The sequence below is a fragment of the Filicampus tigris genome, chromosome 4 (assembly GCF_054856515.1).
Source record: "Filicampus tigris isolate MCC_2025a chromosome 4, RoL_Ftig_1.0, whole genome shotgun sequence".
Classification (NCBI taxonomy): domain Eukaryota; kingdom Metazoa; phylum Chordata; class Actinopteri; order Syngnathiformes; family Syngnathidae; genus Filicampus; species Filicampus tigris.
In genome coordinates, this window is record NC_141220.1 from 4,482,501 (window position 1) to 4,503,009 (window position 20,509).

At 38.1% G+C, this 20,509-nt stretch overlaps 1 protein-coding gene across 1 annotated transcript in view; it reads right to left on the bottom strand.

The window, feature by feature from the left end:
• cmip (c-Maf inducing protein) overlaps window positions 1–20,509 on the bottom strand; it is a 58,648-nt gene that overhangs the window by 25,449 nt on the left and 12,690 nt on the right. Inside the window, exons 2-6 of the mRNA XM_086028528.1 lie at window positions 8,029–8,154; window positions 7,007–7,057; window positions 4,228–4,389; window positions 2,192–2,233; window positions 110–172 (exon numbers count right to left, since the gene is read on the bottom strand). Coding sequence (XP_085884654.1) covers window positions 110–172; window positions 2,192–2,233; window positions 4,228–4,389; window positions 7,007–7,057; window positions 8,029–8,154 — 444 coding nt within the window. The remainder of the gene's footprint in view (window positions 1–109; window positions 173–2,191; window positions 2,234–4,227; window positions 4,390–7,006; window positions 7,058–8,028; window positions 8,155–20,509) is intronic.

The window sequence follows — 20,509 nt, forward strand, 5'->3', positions numbered from 1 at the left end:
TGGACATTAATGTGTGTAATCAAACACTACTCGTGAGGGTAAGCGGTTCAGATAATGGATGGATTTATGTTCAATGCAGTTACAGCTCCAGGTCATCTCATCACCTCACCTTACAGAAGAATTCACAAAGATCTGGCGGTGGGTGGTTGTTTTCCAGAAGAGGTGCAATTGCCTGGAATTACAAACACACATCCAGATCCAGGCACAGGTACAAACAATATTCCAAAGAGGGCCAGGGGAATAGACACGCCAAGGCACAATGTCAAAATGATTGTCAAAATGATTAATTGCTGTGTACGATAATTGTTATAACATAACAGTGCACCACTGTCAGGTCTGGATTTGCCATGCACGAAGGTACTTTCCAAGATGTTGGGCAAAGGAAACCATTGTTGCGGCTGTGGATGAGAGCCTGTGGCCCAGCTTTAAAGGTACGAATACATAATGCAATGGTTTTGAACGTTGGACAGCTTTTGATATAATTGGTGACCGTTTTGTAGCTTGAGTATACCATTTTGAGTTGTGAAATATGACATCAAGGTTCTGAAACTAGTGTAAAACTAGCGACTGATATATATATATATATATATATATATATATATATATATATATATATATATATATATATATATATATATATATATATATATATATATATATATAAAAAAAATGTAGTCGTTTGACAGCGCTGATACAGTGTGTGTGTGTATATATATATATATATATATATATATATATATATGTATTCTTAAAAGCAGGTTCTATGAAAAATGGCGTTGGAGGAGGGATGATTGTCGGTGGCTAGAGTAGTTAACGACTACATTTTTTAAACTAATTAATCGCAAAGTTTGCCATAATTTATCACGATTAATCATATTTTTTCAACTACAATTTTTTACAAAGTTTGGAACCGATATTTACTTGAGTAAAATCTTGAAAGAAATATGGAGTATGGAAAAAATGTTTAAATATATTTTGATTCAAAGTTCTAATAGCTTCTTTGATCCTTGAATACGATTCTTTTCCTGTAAAATACAAATGTTGAACGATACACCAAAGACATATAACTAATATGGTATTTGAGTTTGGCTTTGCAAAGTGCGCAAATTATTTTGGAATTTTCCAATGAGCCATTGAGCAGCTTTTTAAAGTAAAACTATGTAAAAGTCTGTCTTCGCGACAGACAAGTAAGCAGTTGCCACAGGAAGTAAATAAAACTGAGTGAACTGATTTTTTTTTTAACGCTTTAGAAAATTGAAATTAATCTCCACAATTAACACTTTAACCTTGACAGCCCTAATATATATATATATATCCTAATATATATATATATATATATATATATATATATATATATATATATATATGAATGAATATACATAAAACTACATATACATATATACACACATATATATATTTACGTTTATTATAATTAATTAGCTTAAAATACATTGAGTCTGCTTATTTAGCTGTATGAAAAAAAACATTTCCTTCATTAGAAAATAATCTAATTTCTTCTTTTCTTTAGGCACATATTTGCTGTAATATCCAAACTGCAATATAGTGCATGGGTGGCCAACCACTCAAAGGCAAAGAGCCACAATTTTGATTTTGCTACCGCAGCGAGTCACAGTTTGTTTACATAGCTCTGTGGGAGAAATATCATGTGCACCAGTCAGCCAATCATCAGTGCATTTCTTCAGACATGTCAAATTATCGCGTGGGTTACGCAGCCAATACAGGCACCCGATTGGCCACGTAACACGAACCCGGAAGTGAGGTGCTGAAATGCCACACAAAGTGAAATTCCATTTTAAGAAAAACGGCTCATTATTTTGCAGCAAAACAAGACCAGGGCGATAGCAATGAACTTTTAACTCCATTCCGTGCTCCCTACCCCTCACCACATACACAATAATGGTGTTAACGGCGCGCTGCGCCCAGCTAAGCTCATTTTAGAAAAGGGCTTCAGGAGCCACATGAAACTGCCCAAAGAGACACGTGCGGCTCGCGAGCAACGGGTTGGCCAGGCCTGGCATAGTGCATGTTTTTTCGACATCATGCAGCTCTAATTTCTACTGAAGCAAAATAAAAAATGAAATCATCAACCAAACCTGACAAATAGCTGATCAAATAGCTATCAACACCACAAAATAAAATATGTGAATGAATGTGTGACCGTCAATCTTACCACAATGATGTTCTCGTGATCCTGTGTGCTGAGATTAGAGTTCTGAGGGCAAAAAGATTACAAGATACTGTATAAATAAATGACAAAAATGAATTAGCTAGCTTCTTCTGCGCAAAGTACCACAGAGTTTCCCTCGGCCTCCTGACTACCCGTGAAGCCGGGGTTCTACACTAACTTTTTCAGTTGGTCACACCAGCACAGATTTGGTCACACCCTTTTTGGGGGCGGTACAGCATGACCATATTCACTGATGTATAGGTGTCTCAAATGGCATACTTTTCTTTTGTATGATGTAAAGACAGGTAGTGACTGAGGATATATATGCAAATTATTTTACTGCAACAAAAACTTTGCAACAAGCAGCGGCTGATGAAACAGTTTAGTTATTTTATATAAAACTAAAAAAGAAGACAAAAAAGGAAACGACACCAGGGCAAAACTTAAAAGCAAAATAGTGGTCGACAGCTAAACAACAAATTTTTTTAATGTGTATTAGTTCAACAAAATACTATAAAAATACTCTTTAGAATGCTTTCAATAACAAAAAAAATACATTTTAAACATTTTTAAACATTTAGAACAATTAAACACGAAAAACATTGAACATTTTTTACACACTACTGATATTTTTATTTATATCCAGGACTTAGAGAACAAGTCAACCCAAACATATTTTTTTCCAGAATATGTTCTGTGCAGGCCCACTAGTCGAGACAAGGCATTCTAATTCATTTCGCGTTTGAGGAATATGAGTTAAGCAACAAAATGCACCCATTTTTAGCCCTCTGTGGGGGCGGCCATTTTGTCACTTTCTGTCGACTGAAAATGACATCACACACCCTCAGGGCTCAGATAACGACGACTTATGGCTCACCTGTTTTCTGAAGCTGAGCCATGATTGGTCGTTATCTGAGCCCTGAACAGCTGTGATGTCATTTTCAGTCAACAGAAGTGACAAACTAGCCGCCCCCAGAGAAGGCTAGATTTTGCTACGTAACTCATATCTCACAAACGCAATATTAATCAAAATGCATTGTTTCAACTAGTGGGCCTGCATAGAACATTTTTTTCAAATGTGTTTTGGCTGACTTCCACTTTAACAAAGTCTTTGGGCACCAAAGTATTTGTTGTTTATTATTTAAGCCTTTGGGGGGTATAAAATCTTGATGAATACTTAGCGTTTGACATCCCAACCACTAGAATGAAGGATGCAAGACGAGCGATTTGATTAGGTATTATAACATAAGTGACTAGATGGACCTCTGATTATAATTAAGAAAAATAGAAAAGTGATTTCACCCCATCATTCTTCTTTTCATATGTCAGCTTTTTTAGATTGATAGCAAGCCTACGTTATTTTGCTATTTGTAGCTATTAATGTTTATTATGCATAATGTTTTTTCTGTTTGATTTTGATATGTCCGACTGTATATGAATGCACCTTGCATCTCGCTAAATGCGAGAGACACCTTTAATGTAATGCTCCGGTTATGATACTATCTGTTTGAACCATAAGGTTGAGTGTATTATAAACAATAATACAAATATTCAATCACAAGCATCTGCCTATTATATGGCATGAGTGACCCAAGGGATCAGCCTGCAAAACACATCCGTTTCCGCGTTTTAAGCTAGCGATCACTTGATAGTTGGAGACCCAACAAGCCATATACATATGCTTGACAACAGTATTTACCACTGAAAATAGACAAGCGCCTAGTCGCCAAAATGTGGAGCGGTTCATGCGCGCCTCAGTGAATGGGAGCGAGCTGCATGGAAAGCCGTTGTTTATAAAGCAATTAGTGCAAAATTAGATGCCCATTAAGGTAAGGCAAAGTACAAATGAAGTGATTCACTTTTAAACACTTACTACAATAAGTATGTCACAATGTTATTTAAAAAAACATGATCATTTGATCTGCGGTGGCTGTTTCCACTCTAAAACTAATCTAAATAAAGTAGAGTAAAAGATGGAAGAATAGGAAGCCCCTGACAATAACGATTGTTGTTGAATGATAATGATAGTTTGTTGCTACCTCAGCCAGTAAAGTAGAGATGATATGTAAAGGGGCCTGATGGATGGACTCATCCTGCAGTGGTGAGGTCAGAGCCATGTCCACGAGCGCTCTTATCTCCTTCAGCACGACATCCCAGCGGCTTGGATTGTTCAAAACCTTACGGTATTTGTAGATCTTTTTCTAAATGGGAAATAAGTCACGAAAGAAAGCATTTATGTACAGTACAAACCACTACCAGCTGCAAGGTTTACGTCACAGTTTCTTGAAATGAACATCATTGGTGAAGGCCAAAATCGCTATTTTTGGGTTGTTTATTTACAAACAATATGTATGTAGAACATGGGTGCTCATTATGTTGATCGTGTTCGATCACCAAGGGAGTGTGGGTCGATGCCATGGCATTAAAAAAATAGACGTATCATATAGCGTATCATCATCATCCATTATGAAATTTGTCACTTAATTAGGGCAGTCATGACAGAATATTTTTAAGAATCGATAATTCTATTGATTATTCCGTAAATTAACAGAATAATCAGATACAATTTCATTTTGAATTTAAGTGTATTTTCGCCAATTACTGTTTATTAACCAATTATTGCGGTTGATTTGGTATTGTTTTGCGACTACAGAGTAAACAACAATTAAGCAATATGACACAAGAGGGGGCCGGCACGGTGGTCGACTGGTTAGCACGTCCGCCTCACAGTTCAGAGGTCGTGGGTTCGATCCCGGCTCCGGCCTCCCTGTGTGGAGTTTGCATGTTCTCCCCGTGCCTGCTTGGGTTTTCTCCGGGTACTCCGGTTTCCTCCCACATTCCAAAAATCATGCATGGTAAGTTGATTGGACTCTCTAAATTGCCCCTAGGTGTGATCGTGAGTGCGGATGTTTGTCTTTGTGTGCCCCGCGACCCTTGTGAGGATAAGCGGTATAGATAATGGATGGATGGATGGATGGACACAAGAGGGATTGATATTGTACTCTCTTTTTTAACTTTCAGTTACTGGTTCAGTCATTGTTTTTCAAAGGAAAAGCAGCAGTTTCAAATGTTTGTTTTTTTATTCAACACAAAATATTCTGCTTTCATGAAGGACTACAGAAATCAGAATAATTACCGTTGGGCTGAATTCAAAGTATTTGGACGATTTTAAGCTAAAAAAATGGCTTCAAACGATTCCTAGATCATTAAAATTTGATGAATTTCATAGCTGATTAGTTAGACATTTTCGAGGTGTTGTTAAAAACATTAATAAGTCCCAGTACCATTCCACCATGACTGATGAGCTTTTGGAAGTGTGACTGTAGCTCGAATCAGCTGTTACTGTCCGGACTATGCATTCCTGGCTGATTCCATTCAATGCAAGTTGTCAGTAAAGTAAAGGGCAAACAATGTACCCTAGTTGTACTGTGCAATATGGGTTCATGCAGTTATACAAACACCAACATATATTGCATATATAAAGGATTCTCTATATGAGCAGCTTGCATGCTGAAAAAGTGTAGGCACCCCTGATGTAGAAGCTCTATAACTGAAACTATATTTTGCTAAATATAACTTTGTCATTTTTCTCAGAATTTGTGTTTTTATTATTATTATTATTAATCCAACAAATGAATAGCTGAGTGCAAGCAGGCGAATCTGCGAGAGAGAGGGCTGCGCCTCAGTGGGAGCGGTCACAGTCGGTTTCAATCATGGTCAATAAATGCGGCTCCATTCATTCTCTTTAAATAGCACTAGTCACGCATTAGAGTCTCGACATGACAGAATCATATCTGTGCCGTGAAGTGGGAAGTTGGAGACCACTCCTGAATGAAGTATGTCGCGTTAGACCAGCTGGATACCCTGTGCCGGTGTTGGATGTGGTCTGAGCTGGCATAAGGTTTGCCAGTAGCACTCATACCCCTGCCAGTGGAAAAGTTCAGTATCCCCCTGCAGCCATTTCATCATTTGACACAATATTAGGTGGACACGTGTTCTTAACAGGACACACAAAAAGTCTCAAGGACCCAAGTCTCAAATTGAACAAAGTCAGCCATTTTGGTTTTGAAGCAGCCATTAAGGCCAAATTTTAGGGCTCATACTTTGATGAACTCTTGAAAAAAGCTTGATAATCATTTTGAAGATTCGCCATGAGAAACTGGGTGAGAAGCCTTTTCATCGCTGCTACTTTCCAACTTTTATTATTACTGTTAATCGGGACTTTTCTAAATTACTGTTTTACGAAGAAAAAAAAAGGAATTCACTTTGACCTCTCTGTTCAAAATGGTAAAAAGCGTAGCGCTCACTGAAAATGAAAGAGTCTGCATTATAATATGAAAGAGTCTGCATTATAATGCTGGATGGTCCATAGGTGGCAGTGGTCTTAGAAATTTGTTCAGGGCCATATACTGTATGCTTTGTATATGAAACTCTGCAAATCATTGAGACATGCAATTCATTGAAAACTGTCTGCATTTGTAATTTTAGGAGTTACTAGATATTTGATCTGGGCTTTTTCATACAAGCCTATAGTATATCACTTAGCTGCAAAAATTGCCATGCCAAATACTAGTGAAGCAATACAGCTGATTTATTATGAATTTTTGAGTTTGAAGGAATAAGAATACGGAGAGAAACAACCCTGAAACTCCTTCAAGCACACTTCCTGGTCAAGATACTTCAAGCACAACATTGCACTGTCACGCGGGTACAGTACGAGAAGCTGCGGTGGGAATATAATCGCACAGTCGAGTATGATTTCAGGTGGCTTCAGCAGGATGTTTTAGCTCTATCAATGAAAGAAAACCCCATGCTTACCTTCCATTGTAAGGAGTGAAACCACTGGTCCCTTAAGTAGCTGTTTGCAGCCTGCAGGATCACAAGTAAGCAAAGACACAGAGGTTAGACAAAGCAAAGCAACAGACTAGAAAGGTTCTTCGGGTAATCGTGGACTGTATTTCAGATTCATTAAAAGACCATGGCTTGCATTATTTCTTAACATTACTTGTATGCCATTTTTTCTACTTTACAATAAAGGTAAGCAAGGACTGAGAACTTCATTTCCAAAAACAATTTGAAGTGCACAATAATAATAATAATAATAATAATAATAATAATAATAATATATCCCTGTTATAGCCTTAAGTTACTTCCTAGAAATCATGTTTTTTTTTAATGTATTTTTACAATGAATGTTCATTGTGTTCAGTGGTATACTGTCGACTAAGTTTTACAATTGCCAGTATATGTGTGTGTGTGTGTGAGTATATATATATATATATATATAAAATGTTATTATGTAAAAAAAATTGAATATTTTGATGTTTTTTTAATATACATTTTTTTACAATATCGTGAGCTTTTAAAATATCGCCAACCTTCACCCAATATCATGTTAATTATCATATCGTGAGGTTCAAATCGTGATATTATCGTATTGGGACATTTGGATTGCATAGGACATTATCGCAATATCAATTGTTTTATATATATATATATATATATATATATATATATATATATATATATATATATATATATATATATATATATATATATGTATATTTATTTATATATATAATATATTGTACAGCCCTCTTAATTATAATTAAAGTAAAATAATGATTAATTTTCATAAATATAGATCACAAAAGCTTTACTTTGTTGTTCAATTTCACACTTGAAGTGTGGGCAAATACTCAGGTCACCCAAACACAGTATTTGTACACAATCAAAAGTCAATTTTCCATAATATGTCCCCTTTGAAACACTGTCTGTGTAGTTTCTAAAAGTTTTATTGTAGAGCCGCAACCCACACACATTCTGAAGACAGGTTTTACCTGCAGCAGGACTGTGCCACCAGGGAAGCTGAGCTGGACACAGTACTTTGGTGCATTGTCCCATGAAAGCAGCTGCAAATCTTCTATGGAGCTGTAGGACAACGAAGTCTCCATGTAGCCAGTGGGCTGTGGACAAAAGAAAACACTTTTGGAGCTGGATTGACAATGTAGCATTTCTTCTTACTGGCTGTTATCTGGAAAGAAAAAAGAAATGTTCCCTGGGCTGACTTGACCACATCACGATGCGGTTTTGTCTTCGTCAGCTGTGATGACGTTAAATGTGGTGAGTAATTAAACGCTGAAATATCTCACGCTGGAAGAAATGTAGCAAGCCAGTTCATCCCGCAAATATGGTAAGATTATTTATAAAGCCATTGTGTTGCCTTATAGTCTAACCAGCTGGAAGTGGTGGATGTGAAAAAGGCCACAACCTGTTTACCGCGGTAGTTTCCAAATTCTTATTGAGACAGTGACACATTCCCCAACGTTTCCTAACTCTGGACAGGCGGACTCTTTACAGAGCAGGCGTGGGTGAGGAAAATCTGAACAGAAAAATACTGTCAGAGACAGAGAGAGACACTACAATAGAAAATTAGCTTGTTTATCTTGTGAGGCTCAAGAGGTTTGAAGAAAAATGTTTAATGCCGCAAAGGCTCCATAATAACGCATGTGTCTCTCAGAGATCCAGAAAATTGCAAAACATGAATCATTTGATTTCCCAGACATTAGCGTCACTGAGTGAAGGGAGACTCACTGTACGGCCACAAGAATGGGCCATTCAAACGTCATTTACATCCTAATTAGATACCAGGGAAGAGCTCGATGGCATTTATAACAATGTTTTTTTATTTTCACAAAGAAAAATAGAATATTTATCAGGCTTTTCTTTAACTCATTCCATCCCAATGATGTATTTATGTCATTCCACAGAGGGTCTTTAATCAAAAGTCTGGTACAGAATATATAAAGGTCAGAAAACTTTGTCAGTAACTGAGCAACTGTTCAGTATTCAGATCTAGCATGTCACTTAATGATATATTGGTAAATGATGCAACACTTACCCAGGAATAATTTAATTACCATGACAGAGTTTGATACAGTGGATCAAAAAATGAAAAAAAAATATGTTTCAGCAGCTGAAATCATATACTAGCTGTCTTGACCCAATAGCATCTGACTTTTTAAAACTATTGTGAAATCTGTTGAAACCAAGTTACAGCAAATAATCAACAGCTCACTTGAGTCAGGCGAGCTTCCTAAATCCCTGAAAGTCGCTGCATGTCTTTGCGTTAGCAAATTATTGACGCATCTCAAACATTCCTTCTTAACCAAGAATGTTGAGAAAGTGTTTTTTGTTCAACTCAGCAAATTCTTGAACCCAAATGGATTTCTTTTTTTGAAGAATAAGAATAAGACAAATTCAAAGAATAAGACATTCATTTATTGTAAAGGCAACTTTATTTCAGTTTGCGCAAGGTCTAGGAAGCACTTTAATCCACCAGGATTGTACCTTTGGCAACAATGTGACGCGGGCTTCTGGTTAAGGTAAGCAAAACTTCTAACTTTTAAGAGTTAAAGCGGCAGCAGTCTCCCACTTAACAGTTCAACAGATTTGGAAATTCTGTGCCTTTATCTAATTTGTATTTATCCAAAATGTTTTGCTTTGCTTCATTAGCATCAGAGTCATATTGATCTAAAAATTCTAAATGAGGTAAGCACCTGAAACAAAAACAACAACAAATAGTTAACGATTAGGAGGAATGTATTTTTTCACACAGTAACACACAGTATATTGTAATGAAGTGGGCTCTGTGTGCTTATTCTTGTTAAAGAAGAACCCAAACATATTTTTTTCAAGAACATGTTCTATGCAGGCCCACTAGTTGAAACAATGCATTCTGATTAATATTGCGTTTGTAGAATAACCCAGTTAAACCACCCGTTTTTAGCCATCTCAGGGGGCGGCCATTTTGTCATTTCTGTCGACTGAAAATGACATCACAGTTGCTCAGGGCTCAAATAACGACCAATTATGGCTCAGCTTCAGAAAACAGGTGAGCTGCGATTGGTCATTACCTGAGCCCTGAGCAACTGTGATGTCATTTCAGTCAAATTCAGTTAACATCCTTAATTTGAATATGGAGAATGTCATACAACACCAATCCTATATAGTCGTGTACATACACCGAACGTGTATTCGCTTCCTTTTTGCCACAAGTGACTGAGATGAAGAGGGGCTTCATGTGTGGGGGTGTGTGTGCGTGGGCGTGTGTGTGTACTATTGTTAGCTTGAGTCAAAGGGGTAACATAGGCTACAACTGACTGCTGTAAACTAATTGTACTTGCGAGATACGCCAATTTCTGGCATGCTCACCATTCTCCAGACTGGCTATCGAGGAGTTATCAAAAAGTTTACAGTGCTCACAAACAGCAATGATCATTTCTCCACCATTGCTGCCGGATTTTGTGAGGGACGCAGCATATTCTCGATGCCGATTCGGGTTGCAGTGTCACGTGACATTTGGTTTCAGTGGGTGGGTACATGAATACTTATTTTCCAAACTACGTTACAATGATGCCGAACTCAGATCTGCCCGTAAAATGCAAATGACAAACCACATAGCTATCACACCATGTCACAGACTCATTTTGACCTTCTGTATGTTGTGCATAAAAATGTAGAAAGATTTTTGTTTTGATGGAATGGGACCTTTAAACATTGTCTTACTTGAAATATTACTTCTTGCCAAGAAACAGTAAAGCTAAATCAACAAGCACAATCAGATCAGGAGAAGAATGACATGGTCAAGTTGAACAAATGTAGCACAAAACTATGATTACAAAGAGATCAGGAGACAAGATTTTTTTTTTTTTAATTCAAATGATATTGAAGAAAGATGTATAAATATTAAAACAATATTTATGTACTCTGATTGTATGATAATGTGAATGAACAGCATTGTGGTCACTTTTTAAGTTAAACAGACCTCTACGGGTTGTTTTGGTATCACTCCACTGCCTCCATGTTTCTTCTCTAAACAATACTGTCTCTGACCTCCTCCAGCACACACAGACACACACACGCGGGCACACACCCACACACACACACACACACACACACACATGCACAGCCACAGCTCTGATCAACACAAGCCCATTTGGAAGAAGCAGCCAGTTCCTTTTTGTTGGCCTGACATACAACCGGAGTGTCAGACAGACAGGTGGTTCTCTTCATTTGCACCAGTCCTACTTTCTATGGTGAAAATACACACAGGCAAAGAACAAGCAGCTTTTCTTTCATGTAATGCCTGCAGAAAATCAGGACACGGCCCACACACACTCGAACAAAACCTTCCACATGTGTAACTGCAAACATACGTGATTATTATTACAAATACCAGTTATAGACAACAACAATTAGTTCAAGAACTGTAAAAGTATGTATGTACAATAAAAAACCGCAGTTCGCTATTTCACATGTTCATGGTTTTCTTTTCTGTAGAGCGATTTTTGGGGGGTTGCGATGTTAAAAATAGAATTTTCACCAGATGACTTGAATAGATTTGTTTGGGAATCATTTGGTTAACTCACCATGACGTAATTGTATTCATATAATATCGTTTAATCCAGACTAAGGGGGTTCATCTGTAAATGATGATTGCTGTACATAAAAGGGATCACAGAGGTCATGTCTCTGTAGCATAATAGATTATTTAACATTGTATTTCACACTTCAATGTGAACAGCAGCAAAATATGAAACACATTTTAAACAAAAAAATAAAAAGAGCAGGTGCACTAGACCTGTGAGTCATTTAAAAAAATAGAAGAAAATAAAAAACCTCTAAAGCAGAAGTAGAGTTATAAACATCTTTAAACTAAACTATAAAATATTAAAAAATTAAAAAGCAGGTGTACTAGCGCCTGAGGTGTTTACAAAATATAACATTAAGATAAAAAAAACCTTTGTGAAACTGCAGCAACTTTGTAAACAAATCAGAACAAAAATATTAAAATTTAAAGAGCAGGTGCATTAGTCCCCTGAGTTGTTCACAAAAATATAACAGTAACTAAAACGGTCTGTAAAACATATTGCGTCCGTGATTTGCCGGTGGCGGCACGGTGATCGACTGGTTAGCACGTCCGCCTCGCAGTTCAGAGGTCGTGGGTTCGATCCCGGCTCCGGCCTCCCTGTGTGGAGTTTGCATGTTCTCCCCGTGCCTGCTTGGGTTTTCTCCGGGTACTCCGGTTTCCTCCCACATTCCAAAAACATGCATGGTAAGTTGATTGGACTGTCTAAATTGCCCCTAGGTGTGATTGTGAGTGCGGATGTTTGTCTCTGTGTGCCCTGCGATTGGCTGGCAACCAGTTCAGGGTGTCCCCCGCATATATATATATATATATATATATATATATATATATATATATATAGAGATAGATATATATATCCCGGCTCTAGTGGTAGAAACTAGGGATGGGTATTTGGACTAATTTGCCCGCCGACTAATCTCAAATTTTATTTGCGACTAGTCTATAAGCAAGAAAACTTGAAATTTAATACATTGAATTCAAAGTTTAAAATGCAAATGTTTTGTCTATTTACAGTAGGGGCCATTCAGGACAGTTTGTTAATTTAAATTGTATTGATGTAACAACAACTGACTGAATAAAATTCTCTCTCTTGGTGCTCAGCTTGTTTACAGAGGCCGAGGCAGAGGCATGAGGAACAATTTGCGTGATACTAATGCAGCGTTTAACCGACTAGTAAAATACTAAACGTTTAATAAATCGTAGACGGTTAAACGGTTAAACGGTTAAACGACATCCCTAGTAGAAACGCAGTAATGCCCTCCCATCCTTAATAGGTTAACGCCTTGCAAGCTTCATCACAAAGATTCTTGATAATCCTTTATGCACATTATGTCTGTCAAATAAACAAGGAACCTTTCAACATATGGTTTGGGATTGCACACCTTAGGCCAACTTTTGGCAGCAGATTGCAAGTTCTGATTTATCTTACAGAAAGTCCTTGAATTGCGACGTACGCGACCTACAATGTTTTCCACTACGCCTGTGCCTCCTCCTCCATTTTGTCCCCAGCACCATAGTGACCACGTTTACATGCAGTCAATATTTGGGTTAAGGTCAAAATTCCAATTTCAGAAACATTCTGAATGTCCCGTTTACACGAATGAGCGGACAGAGTTGCTCCGGCATTTGTATAACCCACTGTGACGGCGACGCAAGGCATCGTGACTCAAATAGACGTCATTTCCGCGTGTTACTTTCAAATGTCAATAAAACACTTGATATTCATGTCACTCACCACATGAATGAAGCAGGTTTCCTCCTTGCTCCAAAAGTGTGCTTTTGTGCTGCATCTCTGAGCTTGTTTACCTCTGCTTGTGTATTTGCGAAGGGTTTCGCGCCAAACAACGCACTTCCGCATACAAGCGCTTCCTGTATTAATAGCACAGACTAAATGTTCAAATGTTTATTTTGATTTATCGTCAATTATTATACTGTATCTCAGTGTAAAAAATGATTGTTATCAGCTGGTTTAACAGCAGCACCAAAAAATAATTGCAGTACGATCGAGGCCTTCAAATACGTTTATTATTTCTCATTGGTATTTAACTTTTCTTGATATTATTTATTTGTAAAAAAAATCTACAGCCATAACAACAATCATTTTGGACTGCGGCGGTTGAGCAAATTAAAGCAAAACTTGAAAGAGGTCTATTGGTTAGAAACAGAAAACGTAAATAAAAACATTTGATCCCAAAAAAACTATTCATCTTGGCAATTATAAACATTTTTAGGGGGCTGTAAACTTACTTGTGGTTTTTCTCTGTTCGCGGCAGGGCTTGGTCGCCCCCCCAAGAATAGCAACATATTTAGTTGACAGTGTTTTTCTCTGTAGTGCACTGCAACACGATATCCAAATATCAAAGGAGTGGAATATTAAATTGTAAGATAAAACAGCGATGTGCTCTTCAACAAGGAGAGGTAGAGTGGCAAAAGAAAACCGATGGGGTTTCAATTTTCTGATAACCAGTCGAGGTTACCACTGATACCCCATCTTGCAGAAAAACGTGCCGATTGTCTGCCTACTTTTCCTCCTCGCCGTCTCTAGATCCCAACAATGTTGTCCTTTCTTCCACCTTTTTATTCAAGAGACAGCTTTTGTTTTCCTTCCATTTGTCTAATTTTTTGTGCTTTGCATCAATGAAGAAGAGGCATCATAATCTTTGTGCCTGGTCCTCTTACTGATGTGTTTCCATAGAAACAAGAAAATGGAGATGTGTGTATGGGTTTTTTTTTTTGGTTTCCAGGGAGAAAATCACTCAAGATGAAAAAAAAAAAAGAAAAACACACACATGAGCAGCAAAGCACTGATGCAATAAAGTATGAAAACTGTATTTCCTGACTGTATTCTAATGTGTGTTAATATCACTCTCTCATTTCTAAGGGAAGCGAACCCAAACATATTTTTTCAATAATACGTTCTATGCTGGCACACTAGTGGAAAAAAGGGCATTCTGATTAATACTGCGTTTGTGGAATATGTGGTAAGCCGCAAAATCCACCTGTTTTCAGCCATCTTAGGGGGCGGCCATTTTGTCACTTCTGTCATCTGAAAATGACTTCACAGTTGCTCATGGCTCAGATAACCAATCATGGCTCAGCTTCAGAAAACAGGTCAGCCGTGATTGGTTGTTACCTGAGCCCTGAACAACTGTGATGTCATTTTCAGTCGACAGACGTGACAAACTGGCAGCCCCCAGAGATGGCTAAAACGGGTGGATTAATTTTTATTCCACAAACACACACAACAATATTTATCAGAATGCCTTGTTTCAACTAGTGGGCCTGCATAGAACATATTCTTGAAAAAAATATGCTTGGGTTCACTTCCTCTTCATTAACTAGGGGTGGGCGATATATATCGGCATCGATATCATGGTCAAACTTGCTTTTACGATGTACAATTTTACATTATCGAGAATGAATACTGCCTCAAAAAGCATAACGAGTCAGTCGATGACCGCAAAGTATGAGGAAATGCTGACATCTTCATTCGGCAAATCAGTGTGCATTGACGGCAGAGGAGGAGGAAGTGATAATCATTCGCAGAATCAGCGGGCAGGATCCAGTCACGTGACTCTGTTCACACTGCAGCCGAGCTATGTTTCAAATATGGAGAAGTGTCTAGCGGGAAATAATAGCAAGGCGCGTGTACACGTCGTCCGTAGTCTGTAAATGGTTTGGGGTTGACAAGACTGTCGTCGGGGGGAATAACATTGTTGGATGTGCCAAAACGGTCACGTGAAGAGCAATTCTGTTGCACCACGAGCCATATGGATTGCGACCGCGCAAGCACGCTAAACCAAAGCTTAAACACACACACTCAGAAAACAGTCACTGAGATGAGCCAACAAACGCAAACGCACACACGCACGCACGCACGCACACACACTGTACATTAGGGAAAAAGTCAAGCCGTGACAGCCTGAATGTTCGGTTAACATTCAGTTTACACGCTTGTAGTCGCATTATTCATAACTAGCCTGTATTGTATGATGGCTTAAGTTGCAAAGTTTAATACAAGTTGAATGTACTATCATCTTGTCTTCATGATTAGTTTGTACATAAAGAATTTAAGCTGTAAGCGAATGATGCTTATTATAGGTGTGCCAAGGATTGGGGCACTGAGAAAAGTTCCATGTCGCCTTTTACAGAAAAAAAAAAGTGCCATTGAAAGCATACGTTTTTTAAATGCCTTATTTATTGAGAATTAATCAATTTAAATGGATGTATTAAAATTCCCAGCACTATTTAGTAATAAATGTCATCGCTACACAGTATAAGGCAAAGGTTTGGACACACCTTCATCTATAGCATAACCTATCAGCAATGTTAATTAATTTAGATCCACACTTCCTTTTATTTCTTACTGTTTGCTTTGGTTGTAGTTTACAATACTATACACAGATAATATTTACTACATACGCTCTGACAAACTCAGGCGACAAAGAAAGTGAAAATCCAAAGGAAAGCGAAATTGGGCTCATAGAGGAAGCCAGGATAAGTGACACAGCTAAAGGACAGTTAAAGAGACTCCTGGGAGCTGTGACTATGCTGCTTCTGTTCTGTGCCTTGAAAGGCCCCCTCATATGCTTACAAGGATGGCTCAAAACAAACATTTCCTTCCACATTCCAAAATCATGCATGGTAAGTCGATTGGACACTCTAAATTGCCCCTAGGTGTGATCGTGAGTGTGGTTGTTTGTTTGTCTTGTGTGCCCTGCGATTGGCTGGCAACCAATTCAGGGTGTCCCCCGCCTACTGCCCGAAGACTGCTGGGACAGGCTCCAGCTAGCTTGTGAGGACAAGATAATGGATGGATGGATGGATGTTTATAATGTTATGAAAATTAAAATCAGGTACAATACTACCAGGAATTACAATACATTATTTCCCGTACCTTGGCAGTCAGCGATCTGAGCATGGTGAAATTAACATAAACCACTGCTGGTCTCTCACAGTTCTAAATGATAAGTCATTGCTGCATCATTGTACCATTTGATAAAATGAGGTGGGTAATGACAATGAATGAATGCACAATTTCACGCTGGCCTCATTTTCCCGTTGAATGAAATTAGTCTCCTTACTGTCACAGCCAAGTACTGAGAAGTAAATTCAGAAGACGAAGACCCTTACGGCCTCCGTTGTTGTTGTTGTTGGTGTTCTTGGTGTGTCTCGCTCTAACTCACGCAAAACAGAAGGCTCCAAACTGAGCCAAGTAAAGCAGAGCTGACCGGAGCTAGCGCTGAGCAGTGGAAAAGCAGCATAAGAAGCTTTTACAGGAGTTTTATAGTTCATTTTAGTATGTCCAGAACATAAACAAAAGGAAACAAGCTCAGTTGCAGCTAGGGTTGGGCGATATGGCTAAAATTCAATCTCTTCCTGGTAGCAGCATATATCACGATAAAAAATTAAGTAACAATTAGAATCAATTATTTCTTAATTGGTGATATAGCCGCTTCCCAAAGCGAAACTGCTTTTGTAAAAAAAACAACAAAAAAACAAAGCTATATTGTAATTTTAAGATAAATCATTATGCAGATATCAAAACTCAAAATTAAAACTCAGCAAAATAGTGGAAACAAAAACAAATAACATAGCCGATAGTATTTAACATAACATACTAATATATACTTTTGATCTCATAGGTCCCGGCTAACGCATACAGTAACATGCATTTTCAGTTTTCGGGACATGTGTGCTTACTGCGTAGTTGTAGTTAGCGCCACTCTTTATACGTTACACCAGGCAGCATTGTTTCCCTACATTCATTAAATTGTGACCTGATAGAGACAGGCGCTGCCTTCCCCTGACCGTCCCCCTCGTTGTGTGTGGAGCGGCACTGACAGGTGGGCCCCACCTCTGACAGACAGCTGGTATTGGTCTATATCAAGGAAACAACTCTAAAAAGCCATTGCAGTGACACGTTGGGTGTGAGAGACCTCAAACAACACAACATCAAAACAAGACTGTATGAAGCAAACTTATTGGTAAAACAGAAGAAGAAAAAAACTAAAGCATGAAGAAAATAGGTGTTTTACACGTTACACAAGAAAAGTAGTGCTGCTACTTTGTCCCAGTATCACCAACCATCACAATGTTGACTGCAACATTACTAGCTAGCTAACATTAAACAGTAGACCATCAGACAAAACAGTAGGTATGTACAGTATCAGTTTGTATTTGTTGACGCAGAACAATTATGTTCCATTATTAGCCATGCTGCAAGACGTTAGTCCTGTTCTGAGAATGAGCATTTCTAGGAATGCAACGATTCATTGTAAAATCGATTTACAATATGCTTGAAATATGCATTGAAGTAAAAACAGAAAAGAACACAATGCCGTATTAGCCACAGTTGCTCTTTCATGTCATACCGTAAACAAATTGCATATTAGGGCTGCACGATATTGAAAAAACGTGCGAGATGCAATATCAACATTGACTATAGCGATATTAATATTATTGTGATATTTAACATGTACTTAAAGAAATGACGTTTTTATTATCTAATGAAAGAAGTACATTTCTTTCATGCATCAAAATAAGCTAGCTCAATGTGTGCTATTTAATTGTAATTCCCCTAGATAATGTCAAACAAGTCGGTAGCGCTACGAATTTAAGCCTGCATCTGACTCTAATTCTATAAGAAAAAATGATTGTCTTTCTGATATCCATATGACATCGGACATTATCGCGATATACATATTTTTTCAGTACAATAATCCCTCGCCACTTCGCTGTTCGAGTGCATCGCAGGTCTTCAAAAAGTAATAATCAAAAACTAAAAATGAAAAATACAGCCACATTGGCAGTCATATTGCGGAAAGACGCATTGTTTTAAAGAGATTGAATTGACTCTGAGGCTTTGTGCATAACTGCGGGCACTCATAAAAAGCGTGTGATTGGGTCCCGGCGCGAGATCGAGTTGATTGGCTGCACATCATGGGAGCCTCTCACTCGTCCCATCCACGCTAACCCACGAAGAGCACTTTTGAACAATTCTCTGTTCGGAAACTCATAACGTTGTGCAAATGATCCGTTCAGGAAGTCAGAGTCGAGCCGGATAAGCGGATAGTAAACAGCTGTGTTCACAAGGTGCGAGCAGAGCGCGCTCAGCCACCCGGCGAGCACAACGTGCACAGCACATCAAGGATGACGAAACATCGGCAAATAAAATGTTGAAGTGTTTGTTCAAGTTTGTCTTAAAACAGCTTACCTTAACTAGAATCCCGTGTTGCATTTTATCCAAAGGACCTGGATGACGTTATTGTGCAAAGAGAAAGTTCAGCCATGATTACTCCCGGCGACCGTGTTTCTTCTTCGTTTTAAAAGAAGAGAGTAGAAGAAGGATACAACGAAGAAGAAGGAGACAGCAACGTGGCAGCAACGACCGCAGAGGTAATGACACTTTTGCTTTGCACAACGACGACAAGGGTTTAAAGTGCATTACACCAGGATTGTATTAGTGATAGACCGATTATCAGCGAGGCCGATTATCGGGGCTGATATTTGGCATTTTGACGATTATAGACCTCTGTCTTTTTTTATTTTAAGGCCGATAAATTAAAAGATGGTTTCATTTCTCTCTCGCTCTCTGACCCTGCCTCCAAAGCAGATTGGCCCGCCCACAGCACCATCTGATAAAGCCTCCTGTTTGTTTTCTGTCTCGCTAGTCAGAAGAGCAACACGGACGGATGAAGTCGAGTCAGAAATTCAGGGTATTAAACAGACTTTGAGGAAATGTTAATAAATGTCAGTCTATTATAACTGACAAACACTTGTAACATTACTATGAGCCCTTCTATGTCTTATAAAGACAAGGGGCAGTTCTGTTTGCCACGGTAAGATGTCTTGCCTTGAAGCTAACCGCTCCGTCATTGTCACAATGCAGAGGTGAATGCTTTGTGAACGACATGGCTCCGGAGAGCAGTTTAGTTGCTGATAATATCGGGAAATGTTGATAAAAGTAAGAAGTGAGTGAGTGCATGTCTGTGTGTAACCCACGTCATGAAAAGCTAAACTCGACTCAACTTTATTTATAGAGCACTTTAAAACAACCACCGCTCCATACAAAGGGCTGTACATTAGGGGTGTAACGGTACGCTAAATCCCGTTTCGGTTCGGTTTTTTGGAAACTTTTGGAAACGGTTCTGTATATTTTCGGTACAAAAAAAAAAAAAACAGCTTTTTTTTTAAAAAATGTTTATTTTGAAAAATGACAAGTAAACTGTACTTTTTTAGAAAAAATAAATAAAAGCGAACCCTTCGGGTGATATTCTGAGAAATTGCACCAGAATAAAAAATACACTAACAATAAAGAACTCTTAATTTTGTAAATCACTAAGACACTGAAATCTTTAAACACTCAGCAGCAACAGCCTATGACCATGACACATCAAAGTATTCAAGTTAAAGACAAGTTGTCATTATAGTACATACTGTATATACACTTTTTGTGATGAAAAAAAATTACATAAAACAACAGTTACAATCATTGCTAACTGTATTAAAACTATTTTTATAATGGAAAAAATACAGTAACTTAAAAAAGTCTATGAAATTGTATACACTTTTTAGGCATTGAAATCTTTGAATGTTCAACACCATATTGTAACTAATTGGGTTAACTGTGTTGTGGTCGGATTTGCATGCTGTTGAGTTGTGATGTTTCCGAGGTTCATGAATGCATCGTACGGCAAGCGAGTGGAGCAGCGGAGAAAGAAGAGCGCGAGCAGTTGTACTTGGATTAATAAAAACGTGATAATTAAACTACGTCTGACGGCGTGTACCTGGAAGACGCTGCAATATGATAAATCTCGCTATTTAAGTTTAACGTTTTTGCCCCCTCGTCTAAGAAACATTCACAGTCGGATGATGCCGTGCATGTTAAG